The 25,107-nt window shown below is 51.4% G+C and overlaps 1 protein-coding gene across 1 annotated transcript; it reads right to left on the reverse strand.

The window, feature by feature from the left end:
• Window positions 1–28: 28 nt before the first annotated feature.
• On the reverse strand, window positions 29–24,484 carry GFUS (GDP-L-fucose synthase). Its single transcript, XM_072151035.1, has 11 exons — window positions 24,409–24,484; window positions 22,714–22,861; window positions 21,558–21,672; window positions 15,996–16,124; window positions 15,860–15,933; window positions 15,635–15,768; window positions 15,495–15,559; window positions 1,466–1,532; window positions 1,313–1,392; window positions 883–982; window positions 29–553 (listed from the first exon to the last, which is right to left on the reverse strand). The coding sequence occupies exons 1-11, from the start codon at window positions 24,467–24,469 to the stop codon at window positions 498–500; spliced, it is 1,029 nt and encodes a 342-aa protein (XP_072007136.1). The 5' UTR covers window positions 24,470–24,484; the 3' UTR covers window positions 29–497.
• Window positions 24,485–25,107: the final 623 nt, after the last annotated feature.

Below are 25,107 nucleotides of genomic sequence, written 5' to 3' on the forward strand. Positions count from 1 at the left end.
AGTGGAAAAACTGGAGATAACAGGAGGCTTCTATCTGACCCCAAGTGCTTTATTCCCATGAGTACAGGTCAGTCCTGCTCTATAATGTCCCAGCGGTGGCTCCTCCGTGCAGCGTCTGGAGGGCGAAAACTGGACCAGAGAAATCACCAGAGAGAAGGATTTAATTTGAGTTTTGGACTAAATTTCCACATTGTCCCCTGACACATCCCCCACCCCAGGGAGACCCCCCAGGGTCCGGGTCCTCCATTACACGTTCATACCCGCTGCTGGCAGGGACCCTGCTCCCCTATGGCCCTGGTCTGTAAGTAAGTGACCCCCTGTGTCCATCAGTCAGTGATTTGCATAGATACATAGAATCATGTGATACAAAAAGACCCATTAACCCTTCACGTCTGCTCCACGTCCCCAGAGGTGGATGATCCATAGCCGACACCAATAGTAATAGCAGCAGTCGGAGCAGCATACGTTGCGGCCCGGTTCCGGTCTCTGGCTCCGCCTCATTTTCTGGCCGCTGAGTAGTTGGCGTTAAACCAGTCACATGTTTCCTGGACGGCTGCGGGGGAAGGGTAAAGGCATTAATCTGAATGGTCAAGGGGGGGGTGCAGTATGCTACACAAGGGTCACATGTTCTCGTCCTGTGTACACAGCTCTTATGCAGACCTATGTGTCTCCATGGTTACACACGGACCCCCCTATGACTCATCTGATCCTTTACTCCGCTCACTGCTCAGCTACAGATGTCAGGGAGTGGAGTCCAGGATCTGACTACATGGCCCTTCTTTGTAGTCTGTTACCATGGAAACACAGAAACCTTTCCAATCCACTTTTTCTAGTTAATTCATAACATGGCAGAGCGGCGCCCCCCGCTGGTGCAGCACTCACCCTGGTTAAATGGTGTGAACTTGAAGTCGGGCAGGTATTTCCGTAGTTTGCCGTTACTCGCCGTCTTCTTGAACTGTCCGTCAGACTTTGTGCTGTCAAACTGAGGGAAACGTCAAGAGAAAAGCAACGAGGACCAATATCTGCTCTGGATGTGACTGGAGTATAATTACTGGTGGAGCTACTGTGGCTGCAGCTCTGGGTGTGAATAGAATGTACTACTAGGATTTAGATGTGACTGGAGGATAATACACGCGGTGCAGCTCTCGATGTGACTGAAGAATAACTCCCATGATCGGAGCCCTCGGTGTAACTGGAGTATAAAAGGTTGTAAATGCATCTTGTAAATGATAAATATTAAATGTGAATGCAGCTCTGGGTGTGACTAGTGTATAACGTGTGGTGCATCACCCCAATGCTGTATGAAGGATACAATAACTTCTCCCTTAAAGTCCATGGCGGACACAATACTCTCTGCCGCCTCCTTGATGGACACCTCGTCCTCCTCCCCCACTGTAATAAACACAAGTCATTATAATCCACCCAGTGCTGCCCCTACAGGACACATTGTGTATAACAGCCTCACCAGAGAGGATGATGGGATCCACCTCATCATATTCCCGCAGCACCCAGATAAAGAGACGAGCCAGATCCTGGGGGGAGGAAATCAGAGAAAGGTGAACACATTGTACAGCAGAATAGTGAGTGCAGCTCTGGAGTATAACACAGGATGTAACTCAGGATCAGTATAGTATAAGTAATGTCAGGTATGTACACAGTGACTGCACCAGCAGAATAGTGAGTGCAGCTCTGGGCTATAATACAGGATATAACTCAGGATCAGTACAGGATAAGTAATGTCATGTATGTACACAGTGACTGCACCAGCAGCAGAATAGTGAGTGCAGCTCTGGGGTATAATACAGGATGTAACTCAGGATCAGTACAGGATAAGTAATGTCATGTATGTACACAGTGACTGCACCAGCAGCAGAATAGTGAGTGCAGCTCTGTGGTATAATACAGGATGTAACTCAGGATCAGTACAGGATAAGTAATGTCATGTATGTACACAGTGACTTCACCAGCAGCAGAATAGTGAGTGCAGCTCTGGGGTATAATACAGGATGTAACTCAGGATCAGTACAGGATAAGTAATGTCATGTATGTACACAGTGACTGCACCAGCAGAATAGTGAGTGCAGCTCTGGGGTATAATACAGGATGTAACTCAGGATCAGTACAGGATAAGTAATGTCATGTATGTACACAGTGACTGCACCAGCAGCAGAATAGTGAGTGCAGCTCTGGGGTATAATACAGAATGTAACTCAGGATCAGTACAGGATAAGTAATGTCATGTATGTACACAGTGACTGCACCAGCAGCAGAATAGTGAGTGCAGCTCTGGAGTATAATACAGGATGTAACTCAGGATCAGTACAGGATAAGTAATGTCATGTATGTACACAGTGACTGCACCAGCAGCAGAATAGTGAGTGCAGCTCTGGGGTATAATACAGGATGTAACTCAGGATCAGTACAGGATAAGTAATGCCATGTATGTACACAGTGACTGCACCAGCAGCAGAATAGTGAGTGCAGCTCTGGGGTATAATACAGGATGTAACTCAGGATCAGTACAGGATAAGTAATGTCATGTATGTACACAGTGACTGCACCAGCAGCAGAATAGTGAGTGCAGCTCTGGGGTATAATACAGGATGTAACTCAGGATCAGTACAGGATATGTAATGTCATGTATGTACACAGTGACTGCACCAGCAGCAGAATAGTGAGTGCAGCTCTGGAGTATAATACAGGATGTAACTCAGGATCAGTACAGGATAAGTAATGTCATGTATGTACACAGTGACTGCACCAGCAGCAGATAGTGAGTGCATCTCTGGTGTGCCTCGTTACCTCGTTAGCTGTCTGTTGCTGTGAGAGGCTGTGTGCTGCTGCTGCTCCTGAGCTCCAGGGAAAACCACCTCCACCTGGGGCCTGCTCTCTCCTCTCCCAGGGAGGGAGTGGGTTTCCAGGCATGAGCCAGGGCAGCAAGTCCCAGGCTCCTGCTTCCCGGTCTAGGCCGGCGGGAGGCAGGGGTAGCCAGGAACCGGCCAGCGCTGCGGAAGCCTTGGGGGTAAGAAGATCTGCAAGGAACAGCAGCAATGCTGCTCCCAACCCCCCCAGGCCAGCTAAGGCTTCAAAAAGCGCCAAAACCCCAGGAAAGCTGGATACCTCGGGAAAGCTGGATACCGCGGGAAAGCTGAGTGCTCAGGGAGGTGAGGCTGACCTCAGTGAAGAGGGCTGGGGAATGCTGAGGACCCGGGAGTCTATTTCCACCTATGCCTCCCGGGCTCTGGGCCACCTCTCTGAGTACGAAGAAGCCAGCAAGACGGTGAGGAGGCTGCGGGAGGAGCTCAGGTGCGCCCATGCCAGGGCAAGCTCTGCCCCAAAGAGGAAGAAGGAGCAGATTATGGCAGAGATTTCCAGGCTCCAGACTGACATCCAGGCCTTGGAGGAGAGGAAAGCGTATCTGCTAGAGAGGAGCGGTCCGTTTAAAGAAAAAATCCTTAATGATGAGCGGTTCCGGGAGATGGAGGAGGAGAAGCAGAGGCGGCTGATGGGGCTTCAGCCTGAGAGTCAGACGGAGGAGGAAAGTCCGGTGCCGTGCAGTGGGCCCCCTGCAGGACAAGCGGCCATGTCATCTGGCTGCGGTTCTGCCGGCCCGGGTGAGGATAGTGACAGCCACCAGGGAGGGGCGCTGATGGAGGAGATCCGACGGCTCGAGTCCCCTGTGCACCTCCAGGACTTTACTTTTGGAGACGATCTGCCGGAGGATGCGCCGGGGGGCAGCAAACCACGAAAGAAGAAGACCAAATCCGTGGAAGTGGTGAGTCTAGTCTACAGCCCCCTCCCCGTAAAACCCGAGTCGGCCGCAGGGTCAGCTCACTGTGCGAGCCCCGTTACCCAGCCCTGCGCGGGTCCTGCAGTGGACTCAGTGCCAGGGAGCGGGGAGATTACAGGTGTGACATCTGATGTGGCGATGGGCTCCGTCTCTGTTTGTGGTAACAGTGGGGGAGCAGGGGAGGCATCGGCCGCAAGGCCGGACAGTCAGGGCGGCTCGGCTGTTGCGATACCATCCAAATCCAGTGCTGTGGTGCGTCCCCCGGTGGGAGGGGGGGATAGCCCGGCACTGGTGGCAGCTTCCGGTGCCTCGGCGCCTCTTCATGCTGTTGCCGCTGATCACTTGGTGGTGGAGCGGCGGCAGCGTGGAGGGGTCGCTGAGGCTGAGGGCTCCGGACCTCCCAAACCTAAAGTCCTGTTTTGCGTTGGTGTTGGAGATAATCTGCAGAGGAGTGCTGAGGAAGGTGGGGATCAGCGGTGCCACATACCGGCCAAAGATCAGCGGCGACTCTTACCTTCCCCTAAGAAAAGTAAAATAACATCTGCTACCGATGATGCGGAGGGCACAAGTGTGACACAAGTTGGGGTCCCCTCTGGGCGATGCGCTGCGGGGGGACCCCCGTCCCTTGTGCCTGAAGATGCGGAGGTGGTCTTGTCTGCTAATGTTGTTGCTGGTCCAGCCAGTGTGAGTGGTGTCAGTAATGTTGTGGTGGATAATGTGAGTGGTGCAGAATCTTTGCCAGCTTTGGGGGTGGGTGATGGAGTGACTGGTGGTGTGAGTGGCGCGGCTGAGTGTAACATGCAGGTGGGTAGTGTTAAAGTGGTGGGTGCAGGGGTTGGTCCGGTTGCTCCCCCAGTGGCGGCCCCCGTTAAGAGCTATGCCAGTGTCGCTGCTGGGGGAAGTAGGGTTCCATCATCCTCGTCTCTGGGCTCTGGGGACGGCTTTTTGCAGCGGCGCCTCCTGCAGGCCTTACAGAAGGGAGAAAGGACGATCAATGTAGCGGGGCAGGAGGTTGATTTGTCGTTTTGGATAGAGAGGCACGGCCTGTCTGCCTTCCAAGAGCAAAGAGGCAGGGAGACATCATGGTCGCTCCCGACAACCGGGCCGGGTGCTAACCGTAGGAATGTGGTCCGTCTTCGGTGGCGTGGCAGTGATGTGTGTCCCCCTCGGGCACGGGTAGTTGAGCTGCTGCTGAAGATGGACTTCAAGGCGGCTGACATCTTTGCCTTGATCCATCCCTATGGTACATCTGAGTTTGATGTCAGCTTTGTTCGGCCGGAGGGGCTTGAGCTCTTCTGGTCCAACTATGAGCTGAGATACAACGAGCCCGAGTGGCGGGACTTTGCTGTGCAAGCAGTGTCCCGCCAGAGCGAAGTCAAGAAAGTGACCGTTCTTACCCGTAACGAATCACTATCTTGCTTTGACATCATGACCTGGATGAATCGTTATGGAGAGGTACTGGGAGTACCCGAGAAAAATCGAGACGAGTATGGTATCTGGTCCGGGGCCTGGACCTTCATGATGAAGTTGAGGCGTTCAGGTAACTCAGTCGCCCACATCCCTTCATCAGCCTTCCTGGGGAGGGATCGGATCCTGATCTTCTACCGGGGGCAGCCTAAGCTGTGTCACAGGTGCGGTGACCCCACACATTTCAGCGCAAACTGCACCGTGCAGAAGTGTGCGTTGTGTGGGGGTGTCGGCCATCTCGCTGCATCCTGTACAGGGCAGATTAGGTGTAACCTGTGTGGTGATCTCGGTCACCCGTACAGTCGTTGTCCTCTTTCCTTCGCTAATGCGGGCTCAGCCTCAGCGGATGAAAGCCATGAGGCTGAATCTGCTGGGGAGGGGACTAGCAGAGGCGGAGGAGTGGAGAGGCCAGGGAAGAAAGACAGGAAAAAGACGCCTGCCCAGCTAAGGCGTCTAGAGAAGCGTCAACAGGAGAGAGAGCGGGGGGAGTCTCGGGCTGCTGGGACAACCTCTGGCGCTGTCCTGGAGACCACACCTGTCGCTGAGGCCCCAGGGGATGATGTACTGGATGAGGAGGTCAGGAGGATCGAGAGAGAGGAAGGTGCCACGTCCTCAGACTCCTCCCATTATGAGAGTATGGACGAGGATAATAGGGCGTGGCTAGAGGAAAAGCGTAAGCGTGGCGCCAAAAAGAAGAAAAAGGGTAAAAAGAAGGGAGGTGTAAGATCTTCTCCCTCCCTGACTAAGGTACCCAAGGAAGGTGCAACCGACCCCCCGCTGGTCGAACTTTCAAATCGATTCCTGGCCCTGGATGGAGCCTCTCCTGCCGATGGAGGGGCTGAGGGTGAAGGGCCAGAGGTGGCGGAGGGGCCTGCAGGGGGTGCCGAGTCTCCCCCTGGGGAGTCAGGGTCCTCAGGAGGGGAGACTGGCCCAGAGTCTGGAGACGAGGATGAGGGGGCAGGTCCTGGATCTGCCCCTGAAGCATCAGAGGTGCGGGAGATGGACACCACAATATGTCTAAAAAGGGGGTGTTCATTTCCCGAGGGTGGTGGTAAGATGGGTAAAAAGAAAGCCGTCTAACTCAATCACTCATGATGGCGGCACCCACTCCGTTGACGCTGGCGTCCATTAATGTCGCCAGCATTAAGTCTGATGCGGCTAGATTTGCGGCCTTTGATTTTCTTGGCCGTGTTGAAGCCGACATTTTATTTTTGCAGGAGACCAGGCTGCCAGATTTGGCGGCCGTGTTTAAAGCTAAGAGGGAATGGAGACACGGGCCTTCCTATTGGTCTCTTGCGGCCGAGCCGTATAGCGGAGTGGCGGTCCTTTTTACCGCACCGGTAGAATGCAGACGAGTTATTGAGTTAGAAATGGGGAGGTGCCTGATCCTGGATGTCCTCATGAAGGGACAAGAACTTCGCCTAATTAATATCTATGGTCCCCAGTCCAAGTGGGACAGGAAGTGTCTCTTTATGAGGATCAAGCCCTACCTTTTTACAAGTCGGCAGGTGGTCTTTGGAGGGGACTTCAATGCTGTCACGAGGTCCCAGGATAGGGGAGGTTCCAGAGACAAGCTGACTTATGATAGCGTCGCTCTTAATAGCATAGCTAGTGAGGCTCGCCTGGTGGATGTCCACATCCGGCACACCCCAGGCCACGCGGGGTTCACCTATTATAGGGGTAGCTGCAGGTCTAGAATAGACAGGTTTTATTTAAAGGAGGAAGCCATTTCTTCAGCAGTGTCCGTTGTTGAGGTGGAGTTCTCCGACCACTGTTTAATTTTGTTTTCTCTGAATGTTACAGAGACCCCCCGGATGGGAAGAGGCTACTGGAAGCTCAATTCGTCTCTCCTGGAAGAAGCGGAGATCAGACAATCCTTTGAGGACTTTCTTCAGAGCCAGGTACCATTGCTGGGCCTTTGTAGCAGTAAGTCAGAGTGGTGGGAGATGCTCAAGAAAAGGGTGGCGAGATTCTTCCGCCAGCTCTCGAGCCTCAGGAGCCTGGACAGGTACCGCCTGTATCAGGGCCTGAGGAGGAAACTCGAGCATCTCGTCTCGACTGGGGGTAGTCGTGAGGACATCTCCAGAGTGAAATCCTTGCTGAAGAGGTGTCAGTACGATAGACACGCATCTTTGGTTTTTGAGAGGGATTACGGGAAATACCGCTCGCCCGACCCTTACAGAAACTGCAAGATGTCAGTGAATGGTAAAGTTGTCACGGGACTGGTTGACAGTACGGGATCCCTGAAAAGGTCCAGATCAGGGATTCTGGAGATCGTCAGATCCTTCTACTCGCACCTCTTGGGCAGGAAGGATCTAGATCGGGATGTGATGTCGGATTTCCTGGCTGAAACTGTCCCTGAGCCAGGAGTAGACCCCTCTCTTGATGTTTTGACAGAGATGATCAGTGAAGAGGAAGTCAGCCGGGCGATTGAAGGGCTCGCCCTCAAGAAATCGCCGGGTCCGGATGGCTTAACATCTGAGTTTTATAAGACCTTTAAGGACGCCTTGGTTCCCCTCTTGACTGAGGTATTCAATGAGTGTCTTTCCTCGGGCGCTCTGCCGAAGTCAATGAGGAGGTCTGCCCTGATCATTCTGTCAAAGGGTAAGGACCGATCTCGTATTGAGAACTGGCGTCCCATAGCGCTTCTCAATACGGACAGAAAGGTTTTGGCAAAGGTGCTGTTTAATCGGCTGGTGCAGTTTGCGCCCCGGCTCCTTTCGGGGACCCAGCACTGCTCTGTTCCAGGCCGCAGTACATTTAGTGCTGTGCTCTGTGTCCGGGAGGCAGTGGAGCAGGGCCGGGCTGGTAACTGGAAGGGGTACTTGCTGTCCTTGGATCAGGCAAAAGCGTTTGATCGGGTTAACCACGAGTACCTCTGGTCTGTCCTTCTGAGGTATGGCCTGCCGGGGGAGTTTGTCAATTGGCTGAAAGTTTTGTACGCAGGGGCAGAGAGTTTCCCGCTTGTGAACGGTTGGATTGGCCGCTCTTTTGAGGTCGGGTCTGGTGTTCGCCAGGGTTGTCCTCTGAGCCCACTTTTATACGTGTTCGCGATTGACCCATTCCTTAGGAGGGTTGATCGTGGGCCGTTGGTGGGAGTCGGGATGGATCGGGCAGCACCGGAAGCCACTCTAAGGGTGGTAGCGTATGCCGATGATGTCACCGTTTTCGTGTCCTCGGGAGGGGAGGCGCAATGGGTGATGTCAGAGGTTGACCGCTACTCAGAGGTTTCTGGGTCCAAGATCAACCGGGATAGGTGTGAGAGTCTCTGGCTGGGAGAGGGGGATCCAGGCTTTGATCTCCCGGACACTCTTCCAGGGCCCCAGGACTCTGCCAAAGTTCTCGGCATCGAATTCGGCCAGGGGGATTACCCCATGCAAAACTGGGACGGCAGGCTTAAGATCGCCGCTCAGAAGGTGGACCAGTGGAAGGGTTGGTCTTTGACCCTCAGAGAAAGGGTTAATCTGATCAAAACTTACCTGCTCCCGTTACTGATTTATCTGGGCAGTGTGTGCATGTTGCCAGAACCCCTCTGGACTCGGGTGTACAGTCTGTTCTTCCAGCTGTTATGGGGGAATAGGCTGAACCTTATCAAGAGGGAGGTTACTTACCGCACGAGGAGACAAGGAGGGTTGTGTATGGTCAACCCTGTGGTGTTCCTAGTGAATACTTTTCTTAAGATCAATGTAGCAAACCTCTGGAAAGAGAGGGCTCCTCCGTGGGTATACTCCTGCAGGGGATGGTTTCGGCCTTTCTTCCAGGAATGGGAGACAGGAGGGCGAGTGAAGGATCTCCGTACACCACATGGGCATCTTCCGGCTTACGCTACCCCGGTTCTGAAGGTGATTCGCCGGTGGGGTCTGGGAATGTGGGAGATCAGGACCATGTCGAGGAAAATCCTTGACAAAAGGGTTCTGTTGACCCATTTCCAGAAGCCCCTGGCCCTCAGGGATTGCCCAAGTCGGGATCTGGGGGTGGGTTTAGGTCTTTTGAATTCTATCCGGATCCCCTTGAAGTTTTGGGACGTGACTTGGCGCTGCTTCCATGGAAAGCTGTGTGTGAGGGACAATCTGAAGTGTAGGAGCTCTGAGGAAAGGGGTTGTCCCCGGGAGGAGTGCGGTGGCCTGCTGGAGTGCATGGACCACTTCCTGCTTCAGTGCCCCTTTAACACAGAGGTGTACAACCGGGTGGGCGCTTCCATCCATTGGCCCGGGTTGGCCGGTCTCTCCTATGCGGAGTGGGCCTATGGAGCATTCAGAGGCCTGGGTGGCCGGGACCGCTGCACGTTATTCCTAGTTAGTCTAGTGGTCAGGTACCACACGTGGAACGCACGGTGCTTAGTTTCGACGCAGCGTAAAATCCTCCCGGTGGATGAGGTGGTTAGGAACATTCTGGGTGACCTGGTGAAGGTGCGCTCTCTGGAGTATGAGAGGCTGGGCACGGGGAGGGCCTCTCTCCTTTGGAGGGGGTTCTCCTTTAGTGTCCCTTAGTCTGTCATCTCCTCTCCTGGTGTTGGGCTGATGCTGCACAGTAGATTTTTGTTTTGTATCTGGGCATGTAGTGATGTTGGGCTTGCAGGGGCCGAACCTGGGCTTTATGTGGTTTGGATTGATGTTGTTTAGACTTTATTTGTATTCTGTTTTCTTTATGTTATGTTGTAATTACTGTATATATATTGTATATATTGTATATAGTGGGGTTTGGGGCATAGCGTTAGGTTGGGAGGGGGGTGATGGTGGTGGGACTTATGAACTGACCTGGGCACTGGTCTGGACTACTTAACGCAAACTTTGGACGTTAGACCAGTGTCTGGGGGGAGGGGGAGGGTGCGGGCGAGGGATTTAGTTTAGTGTAGTGTTATGTGTATTCTGTGTTTGTTATTATATATATTTAAAAAAAAAAAAAAAAAAAAAAAATAATAAATGGGTGTGGGGTGGTTTGTTATTAGAGGGTGCGGGGTGGGTTTATGTATATTTATGGTCATTTATGTTTATTTGTGGGTGTGGCTTGTGTTTTGTTATTGGTTTGGTTTAGGATGTAATAATCGGTTGGGTGGGGGTTGTGGTATTTGGTGTTTATTCATTTTGGTGTATTGTAAGTTATTATTTTTGCTAGGTATGAATGGGGCTGGACCAGCAGGTAAGATATTGTATATATTTTGTATATTATGTTTGGTTTGTGTTATGTTTTTTACTTTTATATAAAATAAAAGATTTACAGGATGTAACTCAGGATCAGTACAGGATAAGTAATGTTATGTATGTACACAGTGACTGCACCAGCAGCAGAATAGTGAGTGCAGCTCTGGGGTATAATACAGGATGTAACTCAGGATCAGTACAGGATAAGTAATGTCATGTATGTACACAGTGACTGCACCAGCAGCAGAATAGTGAGTGCAGCTCTGGGGTATAATACAGGATGTAACTCAGGATCAGTACAGGATAAGTAATGTCATGTATGTACACAGTGACTGCACCAGCAGCAGAATAGTGAGTGCAGCTCTGGGGTATAATACAGGATGTAACTCAGGATCAGTACAGGATAAGTAATGTCATGTATGTACACAGTGACTGCACCAGCAGCAGAATAGTGAGTGCAGCTCTGGGGTATAATACAGGATGTAACTCAGGATCAGTACAGGATAAGTAATGTCATGTATGTACACAGTGACTGCACCAGCAGCAGAATAGTGAGTGCAGCTCTGGGGTATAATACAGGATGTAACTCAGGATCAGTACAGGATAAGTAATGTTATGTATGTACACAGTGACTGCACCAGCAGCAGAATAGTGAGTGCAGCTCTGGGGTATAATACAGGATGTAACTCAGGATCAGTACAGGATAAGTAATGTCATGTATGTACACAGTGACTGCACCAGCAGCAGAATAGTGAGTGCAGCTCTGGAGTATAATACAGGATGTAACTCAGGATCAGTACAGGATAAGTAATGTCATGTATGTACACAGTGACTGCACCAGCAGCAGAATAGTGAGTGCAGCTCTGGAGTATAATACAGGATGTAACTCAGGATCAGTACAGGATAAGTAATGTCATGTATGTACGCAGTGACTGCACCAGCAGCAGAATAGTGAGTGCAGCTCTGGGGTATAATACAGGTAGTAACTCAGGATCAGTACAGGATAAGTAATGTCATGTATGTACACAGTGACTGCACCAGCAGCAGAATAGTGAGTACAGCTCTGGGGTATAATACAGGATGTAACTCCGGATCAGTACAGGATAAGTAATGTCATGTATGTACACAGTGACTGCACCAGCAGCAGAACAGTGAGTGCAGCTCTGGAGTATAATACAGGATGTAACTCAGGATCAGTACAGGATAAGTAATGTCATGTATGTACACAGTGACTGCACCAGCAGCAGAATAGTGAGTGCAGCTCTGGAGTATAATACAGGATGTAACTCAGGATCAGTACAGGATAAGTAATGTCATGTATGTACACAGTGACTGCACCAGCAGCAGAATAGTGAGTGCAGCTCTGGGGTATAATACAGGTAGTAACTCAGGATCAGTACAGGATAAGTAATGTCATGTATGTACACAGTGACTGCACCAGCAGCAGAATAGTGAGTACAGCTCTGGGGTATAATACAGGATGTAACTCCGGATCAGTACAGGATAAGTAATGTCATGTATGTACACAGTGACTGCACCAGCAGCAGAATAGTGAGTGCAGCTCTGGGGTATAATACAGGATGTAACTCAGGATCAGTACAGGATAAGTAATGTCATGTATGTACACAGTGACTGCACCAGCAGCAGAATAGTGAGTGCAGCTCTGGAGTATAATACAGGATGTAACTCAGGATCAGTACAGGATAAGTAATGTCATGTATGTACACAGTGACTGCACCAGCAGCAGAATAGTGAGTGCAGCTCTGGAGTATAATACAGGATGTAACTCAGGATCAGTACAGGATAAGTAATGTCATGTATGTACACAGTGACTGCACCAGCAGCAGAATAGTGAGTGCAGCTCTGGTGTATAATACAGGATGTAACTCAGGATCAGTACAGGATAAGTAATGTCATGTATGTACACAGTGACTGCACCAGCAGCAGAATAGTGAGTGCAGCTCTGGAGTATAATACAGGATGTAACTCAGGATCAGTACAGGATAAGTAATGTCATGTATGTACGCAGTGACTGCACCAGCAGCAGAATAGTGAGTGCAGCTCTGGGGTATAATACAGGTAGTAACTCAGGATCAGTACAGGATAAGTAATGTCATGTATGTACACAGTGACTGCACCAGCAGCAGAATAGTGAGTACAGCTCTGGGGTATAATACAGGATGTAACTCCGGATCAGTACAGGATAAGTAATGTCATGTATGTACACAGTGACTGCACCAGCAGCAGAACAGTGAGTGCAGCTCTGGAGTATAATACAGGATGTAACTCAGGATCAGTACAGGATAAGTAATGTCATGTATGTACACAGTGACTGCACCAGCAGCAGAATAGTGAGTGCAGCTCTGGAGTATAATACAGGATGTAACTCAGGATCAGTACAGGATAAGTAATGTCATGTATGTACACAGTGACTGCACCAGCAGCAGAATAGTGAGTGCAGCTCTGGGGTATAATACAGGTAGTAACTCAGGATCAGTACAGGATAAGTAATGTCATGTATGTACACAGTGACTGCACCAGCAGCAGAATAGTGAGTACAGCTCTGGGGTATAATACAGGATGTAACTCCGGATCAGTACAGGATAAGTAATGTCATGTATGTACACAGTGACTGCACCAGCAGCAGAATAGTGAGTGCAGCTCTGGGGTATAATACAGGATGTAACTCAGGATCAGTACAGGATAAGTAATGTCATGTATGTACACAGTGACTGCACCAGCAGCAGAATAGTGAGTGCAGCTCTGGGGTATAATACAGGATGTAACTCAGGATCAGTACAGGATAAGTAATGTCATGTATGTACACAGTGACTGCACCAGCAGCAGAATAGTGAGTGCAGCTCTGGGGTATAATACAGGATGTAACTCAGGATCAGTACAGGATAAGTAATGTCATGTATGTACACAGTGACTGCACCAGCAGCAGAATAGTGAGTGCAGCTCTGGGGTATAATACAGGATGTAACTCAGGATCAGTACAGGATAAGTAATGTCATGTATGTACACAGTGACTGCACCAGCAGCAGAATAGTGAGTGCAGCTCTGGAGTATAATACAGGATGTAACTCAGGATCAGTACAGGATAAGTAATGTCATGTATGTACACAGTGACTGCACCAGCAGCAGAATAGTGAGTGCAGCTCTGGGGTATAATACAGGATGTAACTCAGGATCAGTACAGGATAAGTAATGTTATGTATGTACACAGTGACTGCACCAGCAGCAGAATAGTGAGTGCAGCTCTGGGGTATAATACAGGATGTAACTCAGGATCAGTACAGGATAAGTAATGTCATGTATGTACACAGTGACTGCACCAGCAGCAGAATAGTGAGTGCAGCTCTGGAGTATAATACAGGATGTAACTCAGGATCAGTACAGGATAAGTAATGTCATGTATGTACACAGTGACTGCACCAGCAGCAGAATAGTGAGTGCAGCTCTGGAGTATAATACAGGATGTAACTCAGGATCAGTACAGGATAAGTAATGTCATGTATGTACACAGTGACTGCACCAGCAGCAGAATAGTGAGTGCAGCTCTGGTGTATAATACAGGATGTAACTCAGGATCAGTACAGGATAAGTAATGTCATGTATGTACACAGTGACTGCACCAGCAGCAGAATAGTGAGTGCAGCTCTGGAGTATAATACAGGATGTAACTCAGGATCAGTACAGGATAAGTAATGTCATGTATGTACGCAGTGACTGCACCAGCAGCAGAATAGTGAGTGCAGCTCTGGGGTATAATACAGGTAGTAACTCAGGATCAGTACAGGATAAGTAATGTCATGTATGTACACAGTGACTGCACCAGCAGCAGAATAGTGAGTGCAGCTCTGGGGTATAATACAGGATGTAACTCAGGATCAGTACAGGATAAGTAATGTCATGTATGTACACAGTGACTGCACCAGCAGCAGAATAGTGAGTGCAGCTCTGGAGTATAATACAGGATGTAACTCAGGATCAGTACAGGATAAGTAATGTCATGTATATACACAGTGACTGCACCAGCAGCAGAATAGTGAGTGCATCTCTGGGGTATAATACAGGATGTAACTCAGGATCAGTACAGGATAAGTAATGTCATGTATGTACACAGTGACTGCACCAGCAGCAGAATAGTGAGTACAGCTCTGGGGTATAATACAGGATGTAACTCCGGATCAGTACAGGATAAGTAATGTCATGTATGTACACAGTGACTGCACCAGCAGCAGAACAGTGAGTGCAGCTCTGGAGTATAATACAGGATGTAACTCAGGATCAGTACAGGATAAGTAATGTCATGTATGTACACAGTGACTGCACCAGCAGCAGAATAGTGAGTGCAGCTCTGGAGTATAATACAGGATGTAACTCAGGATCAGTACAGGATAAGTAATGTCATGTATGTACACAGTGACTGCACCAGCAGCAGAATAGTGAGTGCAGCTCTGGTGTATAATACAGGATGTAACTCAGGATCAGTACAGGATAAGTAATGTCATGTATGTACACAGTGACTGCACCAGCAGCAGAATAGTGAGTGCAGCTCTGGGGTATAATACAGGTAGTAACTCAGGATCAGTACAGGATAAGTAATGTCATGTATGTACACAGTGACTGCACCAGCAGCAGAATAGTGAGTACAGCTCTGGGGTATAATACAGGATGTAACTCCGGATCAGTACAGGATAAGTAATGTCATGTATGTACACAGTGACTGCACCAGCAGCAGAATAGTGAGTGCAGCTCTGGGGTATAATACAGGATGTAACTCAGGATCAGTACAGGATAAGTAATGTCATGTATGTACACAGTGACTGCACCAGCAGCAGAACAGTGAGTGCAGCTCTGGAGTATAATACAGGATGTAACTCAGGATCAGTACAGGATAAGTAATGTCATGTATGTACACAGTGAATGCACCAGCAGCAGAATAGTGAGTGCAGCTCTGGGGTATAATACAGGATGTAACTCAGGATCAGTACAGGATAAGTAATGTCATGTATGTACACAGTGACTGCACCCGCAGCAGAATAGTGAGTGCAGCTCTGGGGTATAATACATATAGTGTGAACACTCACCAGTGAATATATAAATTGTCTCCGCGGTTTCCCGGTTCCCCAGATGGAGAGGGCGGTTCCGGTTTCTGTAATTACAATGTAATGTTGGTTATTTGCCCCGTGGTGATTATGGGGCAGATTCCGGGGCAGGTAACACTCACCTTTGGCCCGGTAGACTTTGTGGATGAGCCCCGGCAGGACGTGTCCGTCCTCGATGTTGAAGTTATCGTTGGGGCCGAAGACGTTGGTTGGGATGACGGAGGTGAACTTACAGCCGTGCTGCTGGTGGTAGGCCCTGCGGGGGAGGGGAGAGGTGAGTGTGGGGGAGGGGAGAGGTGAGTACACGCCTGGCTAGTACCAGGGTTACAGGCCGAGCGCCCACTTACCTGTTCTGGACGTCGATCATCCTCTTGGCGTAGGAGTAGCCGAAGTTTGAGCTGTGGGGGGGCCCGAGGTGAATCTGCAGGAAGACGGGGTGAGAGCGGGCAGAATAACGGGGTGACACAAGCCGCGGCCACTTACCATGGTCTCATCGATGGGGTAGGTGGTCTTATCCGGGAAGATGCAGGTGGAGAGGCAGGAGACCACCTTCTGGACCCCCAGCTCGTACGAGGAGTGCAGCACATTGTCATTCATGTGGAGGTTCTTCCTCTGAGGAAGGAAACACAAGAGGGGGGTCAGAGGCTCCTCGGGGGGTCACATCCACTATACTATAGTCACATGCAGAGCTGCCGTCCCATCCGTTATACTGCAGTCACATCCAGAGCTGCCCTCACTCTACTACAGTCACATCTGCAACGCCCCTGCCGAGGCAGAGGGGTTGTTGCGAATATGTCCCACCATGTAGCTCGCAACCTGTGTGGAGTCTGATCAACCCCACAGCAGGTCACTACACAACACGGGGAACACTGCAGCGGTAGATCCTGCCTGGGAAGGCAGGAGTTAATTGTTTTAATGTGATGTCCTTCCATCAGCCAATCACATTTGTTCTCATATTGTATTGTAAGCTAGGATGCCATTGGAGGAGTAACCACCACCTGACCAGTGGGAGTAATAAAACCCCTGGTCAGGAAAGTTCTAGAGAGAGAGAGGAGAGCAGTCAGTCAGAGCAGAGCAAGAGAGAGCCAGCTCCCTGCCTGAGCAGTTAGTGAGAGGAAAGGAGTATCATCCTACCTCCAAGGGTGATATCTGAAGTAACCCAGGACCAGCTGAAGCATCCTACTAGGACACAGCTACCTCCCAGCCTGCCCCTACATCCAGGCTGGTGATCAATCCCTGTGGTTCCCTCTCCAAGTGCACCCCCAGCCTGTTACCATTGTCAAGATTCGTTTGGCACGTTATCCATTGTTCCTGTCGGTTCCAATAAAGAACTGTAAGTTACTTTTGTTCAACGTCTGCCTCCGTCTGGTCCCTGCTACTACGGCTGCCATCATCACGGGCACCCGGTCCACCACACAGGGACTCATACTCTAGACATCAAAGGGTTGCCCCAGGGAGAACCGCTATAGCAGCCTCTCCCTCATCATTTCTTGCCAACACCACCCTGCTGGAGACCTGCCAGGCTGTAGGACAGCCCTCCGGTCCCCATACCAAGCACCGTGACACCAGCGTGCCTAGGCCGCAACCGCCAGCCACACAGATATCTCAGGCCCCGGCTGTCTCCAGGCCCCAAGAAAAAGGCTAGGCCCCGGTGGAGGATGTTGCAAGTGGTGTCACGAACAGGATTTATACTTCTGTATCTTATTCTGGCACTAGAGACTGTACTTTATTAAAAAAAAAAAAAAAACTACTGTGCTGCCTAACCCTGCTACCATTCGGGTATAGGCCCAAGTGACTTTGTACTATATTTCACATTGACTTTATTACTGCTGCCACGTGCTGTCGAGCATCGCTCCAGCAATCAGGGAGTTAATACCTGCCAACGGACTCGGTCAGCTCTATTACAGTTGGTGCAGGAGCGGCTGAAGCATTACCTCATGAGGCTGTGGCGCAGCAAATAATTCCAGCCAGCCAAAAGTCTTCACGGACGGGAAACCGAGCTGACTCTTCAAGCTCCATCCATGCGTGGATGGCGCGAACCCCGCCTCCTGTGACGCAGGAGTAAAATAGAGCCCGCCACAGCTCTTGACGGGAAAGGCTTGGGCTCCACCCCCTGGCATGAGGCGGACTTCCTGCCCCGCCTCATCGAAGTGCCAGAACGTCTGTGGACTTTGTGCAGTGAGGTCAGCACCATGTTTGGTCCTCGGCCTCCACCCCCAGCTGAGGCTCCAGAGTTCCTAGAAGCACTGGAGACCGTGATTGTGGTCTCCGCACAGCCGCTCTGGAGGCCCTTCGCTGGGCACTGGCTGCATTGCGGAATAACTCGAGCCTCCGTCATGAGGACTTACCTACAGTCGGTGACGGAGCGCCAATCATCACCCGGGCGGTTCCTGCTATCTCTCCCGGCTACCATGCTGGAACCGCGGGCCCACGTGGAGGCACCACGTGGGGAGGCTCCGACTCCTGCTGAGCCAGCACCTGGGCCTACTACTGCTACCGAACCTGCGCCTAGGCCTACTACTGTTGCCGATCAGTCTGCCGCTCCTGTTGCTGTGGTTCCTGAACCTCCGGCTGCTCCCACTCCAGTTCCGGCACCCGCCCGACCATCTGCGAGATCAGAGCCTGCCCCGGAGAGACAGCCTGCAGGACCAGCACCCCCACAACCTTCAGGCCGAGGTGAGGCCATCCGTCGGCATCTCCGAGACGCTGTCCTGGAGCAGAGGCGTTGAGAGAAGGAGGCTCAGCGATATATGGCGAGCCGATCAAAGGAAGGCGCTTGGGTCAGGATGAATCGGACCACCGGGATGGTCCGCCACGTCGACCACAGCAGGGTTATGGCTTCTCCACTCAGGACTACACCGGACTGGATGTCTTTATTCCCCGCCGGTCTGTCAAGAGGTCTGACCTGCCCGGAGCAGCTGCACAACTTAAAGCGCGGAGAATACATTGAGTTCTCCCTACAGGAAGGACCCCGCGGACCCTGGGCGACTGGTGTCATCCGGATTCCGGACCCAGACGAGGACCGTTACCCGTCTTGTGATGAACTCTACGAGGATGATGAGTGGCCGGAGTCCCCCACCTCTTCCTCTTCATCTATGGTGAGTCCTCAGGCTGTGACCCATGTTAGCGCACCGTCCACGGTCATCGTGAGCACGGGCCCCATCGCCATCCACAGGCCGGGCTTGATCCAGGGAACCACCCCCACCGGCTGTCCTGCAGAGAGCGTGGCCGGATCCCACAGGTCCTCCGTGGTAGAAGAAAGTCCGGCTTATAAGCTTTACCCGGAAGCTCCACCAAGAGCATCACCTCAGGTGGCCGCCTACCAGTGGGGTGATGACTCGGTCCCAGAAGATCTGGAGCTGAAGGGAGCCGCGGCGCTGCCGCAGGTTCCTCTCTACTTATTCCTGGACCCTTCCATGGTTCCTAGCTCTGTTGAGCCCCCGGTTGCAACAGCCGACACCCCGGGTGACAGCGCCCCTCCCCCTGAATGTCAGGAGGACGCTGCGGAGCCTGCAGTTCCTGAAACTGTCACCGGGTGTCCCCAGCCGGCTTCTACTCCCACTGACGCTACACAGGATTCCACACTGATCTCAGATCCTGCTCTTGCTGGTTGCAATTCTGATACAGAATAACCCCTGATGGGCTGTAGCCCTAACAGGTACTGTATATATTGTAAATATGTTTCATTTCTTCTACTACTCCCAGTTGGCCTGAGCGCCTCTAACCCATAGAGCCAGAAACTTTCCTGGCACTCTTCCCCTATTTATTTATCTCAGTCAAGAGACTCTCATTGAACTGCTCACTAGTATTATATGCTACATTAGCATCCACCTCTGCTGAAGCAGAAACAACTACCAAAGGATTCTGTCCCTCCATCCAGAGGAGACCCTTTGCTCTTTACACTTTTCCCCACCTCAAGGCCTGTGCCCAGAAGATGGACTTTTCTTCAAAAGCCTTCTGAGAGACTTTTAGCCGGTGACTAGAAGGAAAAGTTGCTATTCATTTTATTGTATTGCACTTAATGCCTTCCTTTTTAGGTACGGACATTTTGCTTGCGTTTTTCTATGCCTTTCCCTTTTTATAGGAAAAGATACATTTTGTATCCCGCTACCCTGAGTAGCCTTGTCCTTATAACGTTTCTCACTGGGCTCCTAAGCCAGTGAGAGTTTACAAAATGTTTGCACACCGTCAATGTTATGTCAGTAGTTTGCACTAACTTTTTTTAGGCTTTCCAGATTGTAGTGTGGCTGTGTCGGACCGTCTAATATGTAAACCCTGACCGCTATCTTATGCCTCAAACCGAAGCTTCGTAAATGGGGGTAGTCTGTAAACTGCGGGTCTTTAGGGGACCGGGGGTGTTACAGAGATAGCACCTGGATGCCACTCATACAAGGGTAAGAATGTCAGTCGGCAGGTACTTATACATTGTATAATGTCTTATTGTGTCACATATGCCAATGTAATGCATATATACACTATATATTTGTCGCTAGGGAAGAAGTGTTCATGAAACAAATATACAGGCCCTGGTGCAAGAGTGGATTACAGTACATGACACCACGCCTTTCCTACTGTACAGTTTGGTTTAATGGCGTCAGCGACCAACTGTCACACTTCGCATTCACATGTCCTTGTCTTAGTCCGACACCAACCCAGGTGCCTGTCTCCAGGACCATGGGCGGTTTGTCCCTACAGATCATGTAGCCTGCACTTCACAGAAGTGCCTCTTTATATCTACCTCTACCGGCCATTGCTTACACGGACCCCCCGGAGGTCCCCCGCTGCTGGCCAGCGGTTGGTCCTCTGTGCCCTAGCCAGTCCATAGTCGAGCCGAGGGCGGCTCTTTCAACTGCCCCGGGGGTATGCAACACTCTCGCCGATGTAAGGCAGAGCGGTTGTTTCGAATATGTCCCAATATGTAGCTTGCAACCTGTGTGGAGTCTGATCAACCCCACAGCATGTCACTACACAACACGGGGAACACTGCAGCGGTAGAGTCTGCCTGGGAAGGCAGGAGTTAATTGTTTAATGTGATGTCTTTCCATCAGCCAATCACATCGGTTCTAATGTTGTATTGTAAGCTGGGATATCATTGGAGGAGGAACCACCACCTGACCAGTGGGAGTAATAAAACCCCTGGTCAGGAAAGTTCTAGAGACAGAAGGGTCAGTGAGGCCAGTCTGACAAGAGTAGAAGGAGTGAGACTAGTTAGTCAGACAGTCCAGTCAGTCAGGGTCAGTCAGACAAAGCAGAGCAAGAGATCTCAGCTCCCTGAGCAGCTCTGAGGAGTTAGTGAGAGGAAAGGGGTATCATCCGACCTTCAAGGGTGATATCTGAAGTAACCCAGTAACCACGTTATCTATTGTTCCTGTCGGTTCCAATAAAGAACTGTAAGTTGTTTTTGTTCAACCTCTGCCTCCGTCTGGTCCCTGCTACTCCGGCTGTCACCATCACGGGCACCCTGTCCACCACACAGAGACTCATACTCTAGACACCAAAGGGTTGCCCCAGGGAGAACCGCTATAGCAGCCTCTCCCTCATCATTTCTTGCACACACCACCTGCTGGAGAGCTGCCAGGCTGTAGGACAGCCCTCCGGTTCCCCCGTACCAAGCACCATGACCATAGCGTGCCTAGGCCACAACCGCCAGCCACTCAGGTATTGCGGACCCCGGCTGACTCCAGGCCCCAAGAAAAGGCTAGGCCCCGGTGGGGGATGTTGCACATCCATTATACTACAGTCACATCCAGAGCTGCAGTCCCATCCATTATACTACAGTCACATCCAGAGCTGCAGTCCCATCCATTATACTACAGTCACATCCAGAGCTGCAGTCCCATCCATTATACTACTGTCACATCCAGAGCTGCAGTCCCATCCATTATACTACAGTCACATCCAGAGCTGCAGTCCCATCCATTATACTACAGTCACATCCAGAGCTGCAGTCCCATCCATTATACTACTGTCACATCCAGAGCTGCAGTCCCATCCATTATACTACAGTCACATCCAGAGCTGCAGATCTGGGCTCTTGTGTCTTACCAGGAAATCCAGGTTATACTTCATGTTCCGGAAGAGTCCGCCCACCATGGCCGCCAGGTGGATGACGTGTGTGGGCCGGAGCTTCTCGAAGAGCGACCGCGTGTCCGCAGCATCTCTGCAAGGAGAAGAGGAGAGGATGAGAGGAGGAGGAGAGGATGAGAGGAGGACACAGAGGAGGAGGATGAGAGGAGGACAGGGAGGAGGAGAGGATGAGGATGAGAGGAGGACAGAGAGGAGGAGAGGATGAGGGGAGGATGCAGAGGAGGAGGAGGAGAGGATGAGGATGAGAGGAGGAGGAGAGGATGAGAGGAGGAGGAGAGGATGAGAGGAGGAGTAGAGGATGAGAGGAGGACAGAGAGGAGGGGGAGGGGAGGAGGACAGAGAGGAGGAGGAGGGGATGATGCAGAGGAGGAGGAGGAGAGGATGAGAGGAGAACAGAGAGGAGGAGGAGGAGAGGATGAGAGGAGGACGCAGAGGAGGAGGAGGAGAGGATGAAGGGAGGACAGAGAGGATGAGAGGAGGAGGGGATGAGACCCGGGAGGAGTGCGGAGGCTCCTGTACACACCGGTGAGGACCACCAGGGGGCTCCTGTACACACCGGTGAGGACCACCAGGGGGCTCCTGTACACACCGGTGAGGACCACCAGGGGGCTCCTGTACACACCGGTGAGGACCACCAGGGGGCTCCTGTACACACCGGTGAGGACCACCAGGGGGCTCCTGTACACACCGGTGAGGACCACCAGGGGGCTCCTGTACACACCGGTGAGGACCACCAGGGGGCTCCTGTACACACCGGTGAGGACCACCAGGGGGCTCCTGTACACACCGGTGAGGACCACCAGGGGGCTCCTGTACACACCGGTGAGGACCACCAGGGGGCTCCTGTACACACCGGTGAGGACCACCAGGGGGCTCCTGTACACACCGGTGAGGACCACCAGGGGGCTCCTGTACACACCGGTGAGGACCACCAGGGGGCTCCTGTACACACCGGTGAGGACCACCAGGGGGCTCCTGTACACACCGGTGAGGACCACCAGGGGGCTCCTGTACACACCGGTGAGGACCACCAGGGGGCTCCTGTACACACCGGTGAGGACCACCAGGGGGCTCCTGTACACACCGGTGAGGACCACCAGGGGGCAGCACTCACGTGAGGTCGGCATCCTTGGAGGATAAGAAGATCCATTCTTCATCCGGCCGCCCCTCGCCCTCCGCCACCACCTTCTCGATGGCCTTTCCCACCAGCCCCGACCCTCCCGTCACCAGGATTCTCTTTGGTTTATTTTCTGCCATTAACCCTGTAATGATCCAAAAGAAAAGAAGTAAAAGCAAACAACTGCGTCCTCTGCCCCGATTATACAGTCCAGGCTCAGACACTGACATGTATCATGCTAGGGGTGCACTCCTCTTAGAAATCCAGAGGAGATGTCACTCCGCCCCCTCCCATGACGTCACAGCTCATGTCACTCCGCCCCCTCCCATGATGTCACAGCTCATGTCACTCCGCCCCCTCCCATGACATCACAGCTCATGTCACTCCGCCCCCTCCCATGACATCACAGGTCATGTCACTCCGCCCCCTCCCATGACATCACAGGTCATGTCACTCCGCCCCCTCCCATGACATCACAGGTCATGTCACTCCGCCCCCTCCCATGACATCACAGGTCATGTCACTCCGCCCCCTCCCATGACATCACAGCTCATGTCACTCCTCCCTCTCCCGTGACATCACAGCTCATGTCACTGTGTGTCAGTCCTTACTGCTCTTCATCTCTCTGGTATTCTAATCATGAAGCAGCAGGCTCAGGGTGAGCAGAGGTAGGTCCATACAGCCAGTGTATTGCACAGCAGTGTGAGGAATGCTTGTACTTGTAGTCCTCCCTGTGCAGAGCTGTGCTGTGTGTCAGTGCGTCATCGTCACGAGAGTTTCCAGGATGAGGGAGGAGACGACAGGTGAACAATGGAGCGACGAGGACAACGGACCAGTTCTACTACTACTCCCTGCATGATGTGCAACATGATAGGGGGTGTAGTGCGATGCTCTGCAGGCACATCCCAATACTGGTGTGCACAGAAAACCAGGACACAGCTCTGGAGGGGACTAGAGTATAAGGACAGAGATGACAGCTCTGGATGTGACTAGAGTATAAGGACAGAGATGACAGCTCTGGAGGGGACTAGAGTATAAGGACAGAGATGACAGCTCTGGAGGGGACTAGAGTATAAGGACAGAGATGACAGCTCTGGAGGGGACAGCTCTGGATGTGACTAGAGTATAAGGACAGAGATGACAGCTCTGGATGTGACTAGAGTATAAGGACAGAGATGACAGCTCTGGAGGGGACTAGAGTATAAGGACTGAGATTACAGCTCTGGAGGGGACTAGAGTATAAGGACTGAGATTACAGCTCTGGATGTGACTAGAGTATAAGGACTGAGATTACAGCTCTGGAGGGGACTAGAGTATAAGGACTGAGATTACAGCTCTGGAGGGGACTAGAGTATAAGGACTGAGATTACAGCTCTGGAGGGGACTAGAGTATAAGGACTGAGATTACAGCTCTGGAGGGGACTAGAGTATAAGGACTGAGATTACAGCTCTGGAGGGGACTAGACTGAGTATAAGGACTGTGATTACAGCTCTGGATGTTACAAAGGAAAAACTGTTTTCACTTTCCCTAGAATTCTGCTATACTTTGCTTGGCTGATAACAGATAGCAGTAGCCTCCGCTGTAGGGGGGGGCATAGACCCCCTGTTACCGCAGACCAGGGTGCCCGCCCCTAGAAGTGACCCCCCATATTCGGTCGGTGATCAGCAGGAGATCGCCCGATCACATCTCACCTGTTCCACTCCCGTCATTCATCCACAGGCAGCACTTCCGGGTGTGACGTGTCCGGAGCATGCCGGGAAATGTAGTCCGGACACACCCACTGCTGCTTAACCCCCGCAGTGCTGGAGAGGAGTCTGTGCTGTGTGTAACGTGTACAGTATAATAACTCTGCAGCTGATCCCTGATTATAACCCCCATCATGTAATATTACATGTCCCCTGATATTATAATGTTATACCCCATATAATAATAATAATTGTTATTATAAAGCGCCATTATATCCCATACCATAGATAATACACTACAGTCACACCGTGTAATTATATATGTCACCTGATGTTATAATGATATTCCCCCTGTAACGTAATCATCATCTTTCTTGGTATTTTCCTCTGTTCTAGGAGAGGTCTATATCCAGAGCTGGAGCCGTGTACAGGGGGGGACAGGTGATGTGACATCACCGTATATAGTGACAGTGCTGTATATAGTGTAAGAGGTAGTCACAGCCCCGCCCCCTGCCTGTATATCCTGTGTGAGAGGTAGTCACAGCCCCGCCCCCTGCCTGTATATCCTGTGTGAGAGGTAGTCACAGCCCAGCCCCCTGCCTGTATATCCTGTGTGAGAGGTAGTCACAGCCCCGCCCCCTGCCTCTATATCCTGTGTGAGAGGTAGTTACAGCCCCGCCCCCTGCCTGTATATCCTGTGTGAGA

Source organism: Engystomops pustulosus, chromosome 5 (genome assembly GCF_040894005.1).
Source record: "Engystomops pustulosus chromosome 5, aEngPut4.maternal, whole genome shotgun sequence".
NCBI classification, from domain to species: domain Eukaryota; kingdom Metazoa; phylum Chordata; class Amphibia; order Anura; family Leptodactylidae; genus Engystomops; species Engystomops pustulosus.

What these genes read in the sequence shown, in the direction of transcription:
- GFUS (XM_072151035.1), bottom strand. Translation starts at nt 24,469, where the DNA reads ATGCTCCGGACACGTCACACCCGGAAGTGCTGCCTGTGGATGAATGAC. An exon ending in TCCAAGGATGCCGACCTCAC is followed by an intron (nt 21,673 to 22,713) that starts GTGAGTGCTGCC and finishes TTCTCCTTGCAG; the next exon opens with AGATGCTGCGGACACGCGGT. An exon ending in GACAATTTATATATTCACTG is followed by an intron (nt 1,533 to 15,494) that starts GTGAGTGTTCAC and finishes TCCTCCCCCCAG; the next exon opens with GATCTGGCTCGTCTCTTTAT.